The following is a 4,980-nucleotide window of genomic DNA, read 5'->3' as shown; positions in this document are numbered from 1 at the left end:
GCTCAAGACCTTTAGAGTTTTGGCTTTCATTTCGGTTTCTAATCCAGAAGGTTGGACCAGTCCTGATGATCTTGTTGCATCTATTCTTTCCAAGAATTTTTATTTTTATTTTTTTATTTTTTTTTCCTTTTAAAGGTTTGTAGGCTGTGTTTGGTTGTTGAGAAAATGTGAGGAAGAAAGTGCATTAGAGGGGGGGTTGGGTTTTGGTGGTTGTCGTTTTACCCCATGTGATACTGCACTTAAGTCTTAAATTTTGTATAAGTTAAAAATAATTAAATTTTATTTTTTATTTCAAAATTCAGCCCGATTAATAAGAAAAGTGTGGTCGTCACATGCATGTCCCTTAATGATTCTGTCAATCTCATTATATAATAAATCTCGTAATAAATTAAAATATTCAAAATTAATTTGGTCAAATTAAAAATTTAATTTAAGTCGCACATTTTTTAAATTTTAGATATCAAAATATGATTTATCTTATTTATTTATTTGTTTATTAAGTTTAATCAATGATTTGAAACCAGATATATTCTTATCAAGAAAGTTTTGAATTCAATATTTAGTTAATATGTAGAAAAGAAAAATACGAGATAATTTATTTTTTTCCTCGCAAAATTTAGGATGAATATGCAAGAGATCACATTTTTAAATTTCTTGAGTCTAAGTTAATTCTTAACTGTGTGCTTGAATCATCTTTTAAACATTGAATCAAGAACATAAAAAAAAATAAAAAAATTAACCAATTGAATTGAATCTATGTCCGTCTCTAATAATAATGAAAAAGCATAAAAAATAAAAAAATAACAAAACTTAAGTTTTGACCATATATCTAATACAATTGAATTTTTTTATATTTAAACAAACTTAAGTTACAATCTGGAGCACCACTGCTGGACAACCATCCAATTGGTTCTCATGTGGTGAATATGGACGAGTATGATAAGCCCATTAACTTCACCTATAATCCTTCAATCACAACAAGCTCAAATACTATGTAAATCACACTTTCAGTAGTAACCACTCATTATATAATGAGTGGTATTATTCATATTTAGCTTAATTTTATGATGAAATCTTTTGTTTTCTTTTTCCTTCCTGTCTCAAATTATGTGGCATCATATTAATAATAGACAGGATGGAAATAAGAAAAATAGTAAAAGATTTCGATCCTTATTTATACATATAAACAGACTAACACACATAACTAGGGGTATTTAAATAACCAATGATCTCCAAATGCAAAATTCACTGGTGTCATTAGTTAATTGGTATTGGTACTACAACAAGAGGGTTTTTCATACGCGTAACGAGCCCTGCAGTTTCAGTCATGTCCAAGTTCTTTGGCATTCCATTATCCTCATAAGGCAGCTTCCAATCAAACCAATATAAAAGATTGGCTATCATATACTCAACCTGGAACACTGCAAATGTCGTACCAGGACATCTTCTTCTTCCAGCACCAAATGGAACATATTGAAAATTTTGTTCATTGAAATCAATTTGGTTGTTCTCAAATCTCTCAGGGATAAACTCTTCTGGTCTATCCCAAAATTTAGGATCTCTTTGGATTGCCCCTACATTTATAGTAATACTGGTTTTAGGAGGAATATCATAGCCTCCCAATTTCACACTTTCTGTTGTTTCTCTAAAAGTCAGCGGACCTGCTGGATGTAGCCTTAGAGTTTCTTTCATCACACATTTAAAATAATCCATTTGATTAATATCAGTCACATCTATGCTTGATTTTTCCCCTACCACCCTTCTTACCTCTTCTTGCGCTTTCTTCATCATACTTTCATTATTAATAAGCTCTGCCATTGCCCATTCCATTGTTGCTGAGACAGAATCACTTCCTCCCGCAAACAGGTCCTGAAAATATGATTAAGTACTGGTGTTTTAGTATGTGGATATTAACATCTCTTTATATGTGTGAGTACATATAATTATTCTTTCATTCTAGAGATTTTTATCTGGAAGCATCTAAGACAACATCATGCATGGTTAGATCTACATAAGCGCCAGAGAGCAAGTGCCCCCCTCAATCTTTTTTTTTTTAAACATTTTAACATGTTATTTTTTCTTAATTAATTACATAATTATTACTAAAATTTAGGCTTGTGCCTCCTCTCAATTTATGATTTCCTATCTAGTATTCATTAATTTCCTTATAAAATTTAGTTTTTCCCTTTTAGCTTAATTAATGTATCTAATCCAACACCAAATACTCTATTAAAAATGACCAAAAAAAAAAAAAAACTATTAAACAATCCAAGAATATTTGATTTTACACGTAAGCCTACTAATTTCTTTCTTTGACAAAAGAAAAAATAATATCTAAAAATATCTTTCATCATTGAAACTATATTTTTTTTTTTTTTGATAAAAACTATCAATTTCATTTTAGTTTTTGAGTATAATATATGAAAATCTTTTTATTTTTAAATTTTTTTCTATTATTAAACAATTTTATTGTTTTATATTACTACATCGTAATAGTTAAATAATTAAATAGAAGATACAGATTACTAATTATGCATTGATCAATAAGTAATTTTTTGTTCATTATGAATAGTTATAATTTGATTTTTTTTTTTTTTAGATGTTTTCAATGATGCCTCCTTTAATTAAATTTTTTGGATTCGCCACTTACATTATGCAAATTATTGCAAGATGTTACATTGGCATGCAGCATATTGTGTAACTTTGTCTCAAATGATCCTGGATAGATTCTTCTAAGAGAAAAACACAACTATTTCCCTTTGTAGTTTGAGTGCCTAACATTACACAATATATTACAAGCTTTCGTTAGACAACATGTTGCTTTAGATTATACGCCTTTATTATGAAAGTGAACAAACACGTTTATAGCATATATATAACTATATCATCTCCCAAATTGTATAAAGTGATCAAGAATAAGCAACATGGTGATGTGACAAGTTATACAAATAAAATTTTAACTAATAATCTAAAAATTTAATTTATAACTGAGAATCTAGTTGGTGATGTAATAACTTTTAATAAAAATTATATTATCATATTTTCCATTATAAGTTGGAAAAATAGTTTGTAAAAACAATAACATATACAATTTTACTACTAGAAACTTCAAATATCTAATTACATTTAATCAATGAATTATATTATTGAAATTATATATAATCAAATGTTCCTTGCCATGACAATATGCCCCATCATATAAAAATTAATCAAACATATAAGTAAATATATATAAAGGTTAAAATGAGAAGAGAGATACCATCAAAATGGCTTTGATGTTGTCATTAGTAAGTTCCACATCATGAACGCCATCTTTTTGAAGCTGGAGGAGAATATCCACTATGTCCTTGTGATCAGAGGATTGTTCATCCTTACCACTCAAAGCAGCCTTATGATCTTCAATTATCTTTTCAAGAAGAAGGTCTAATTCTCTGAAAGTTGCCTTGAGGCTTGAAGCCATGCCAGTGACTACGTCCATCCACCTCAAATAAGGGAAGTAATCTCCAAATTTGAAAGATGTAAGGTGGAACGTAACCCTTCTGGCGAGCTCTCCAAACGGGCTTCTAGTTTCGTGTTCTTGGCATTTCTGCCCAAGAATACATCTCGAAAGTATGTTACTTGAAGTTGCACTCAGCATCTGGCCTAGGTTCACTGTAAGCCCACTTGAGCTCGCATTGCGTAATTCGCGAACTAATCCTGCTGTTTCTTCTTCCCTGATAAATCTGAAATATTTCACGCTTTTCATGCCCAAAAGTTCGACAACACATATTTTCCTAGCTTGCTTCCAGTACTCACTGTATGGTGAAAAAGCAAAGTCCAAAGTTCCATAAAAGAAAATATCAGTAGCTACGGATTTGGGCCGATTGGAGAAAACGATATCATGGATCTTGGTTATTTCTTTAAACATATCTGCAGAAGACACCAGGAGAGTTGGAGTGTAGCCCAACTTTAAGAGCAATAGAGGACCATATTTCTGAGAGAGTGCTTGGAGAGATCGGTAAGGAGGGTTGCCTAGCTGGTGAAGGTTTCCAATAAAGGGTAGCTTTGGTGGAGATGGAGGTAATTTGAGTTTGGTTTGTGGTCTAGCGAGAAAAAATGTGAAGCGAAGAGAAAGGAAGAGAAGTAAAAGGAGGAAAAGGAGAGAAATGAAGTAATTAGTGAAGAGTTTGCTTCTTTGTAGCTCTTCCCAAACAGGCAACAAAGATGATAAGACTTCCATATTTCTGTTTAAGCAACAAAAAAGTGAAGGATAGCCTTGCCGGTCTTCCAAATGTATATTTTGCCCACTAATTTATAGCCTGTGCAACATCAAATCAATGTGTAAACAATCTGATTCTTTCTGGTTATTCATTGTCATGTTTTTTGATAAGGAGTCTAAATTCAATTCAAATGTCAACGAAGAAGACAATTCAAATGTCAACGAAGAAGACTGGTTCAGTAATAATATTCTACGGTGGAATAGTCTAGTTCAATAAAACTATCCTACCGTGGATTCAATAGTATTTTGTGGTTGTAATTGAACTAGACTATCCTACCGTGGATTCAATAGTATTTTGTGGTTGTAAATATAAAATATTCTAATTCTGCATTTTTGTGGTTGTAGTTTGTATATTTTATTGATAACGAAATCAAAACAAAATTGGATTCTTTTGTTAACAAAAGAATAAAACTATTCTATTGCGGCCGAAGATTTGACAATGAAAATTTTGATTATTAAAGCCCATTAACTTCATTGAAGTCCGAGGACTAGTCCAAGTCCCTCATATCCATTCCAAGCCCAAACTCTGACCCAGTCTAATGGGAGATGTGTATCTTCGTTAGAAAATTTATTATATAGATTAATTAATTTATTTAAAATTAAGGACATATTACAACTTAATTTCAACTGAACTTTCTCATTGTCTTTTCGTGCATATCTTGCCCAGTTCGAAACCCCTGCTTTCCCTGGATTCAAAACCTTTTCTTTTTCTTTTTTTTCTT

The 4,980-nt window shown here is 31.1% G+C and overlaps 1 protein-coding gene across 1 annotated transcript; it reads right to left on the bottom strand.

The window, feature by feature from the left end:
* Positions 1-801: 801 nt before the first annotated feature.
* LOC107418340 (phenylacetaldehyde oxime monooxygenase CYP71AN24) lies at positions 802-4,287 on the bottom strand. Its single transcript, XM_016027023.4, has 2 exons — positions 3,260-4,287; positions 802-1,869 (listed from the first exon to the last, which is right to left on the bottom strand). Exons 1-2 carry the CDS (start codon positions 4,217-4,219, stop codon positions 1,258-1,260), a joined length of 1,572 nt encoding a protein of 523 aa, XP_015882509.3. The 5' UTR covers positions 4,220-4,287; the 3' UTR covers positions 802-1,257.
* Positions 4,288-4,980: the final 693 nt, after the last annotated feature.

This window comes from Ziziphus jujuba, chromosome 2, assembly GCF_031755915.1.
Source record: "Ziziphus jujuba cultivar Dongzao chromosome 2, ASM3175591v1".
Classification (NCBI taxonomy): Eukaryota; Viridiplantae; Streptophyta; class Magnoliopsida; order Rosales; family Rhamnaceae; genus Ziziphus; species Ziziphus jujuba.
The sequence above is the reverse complement of the archived record's forward strand: the minus strand, read 5'-3'. Positions and strand labels throughout refer to the sequence as shown.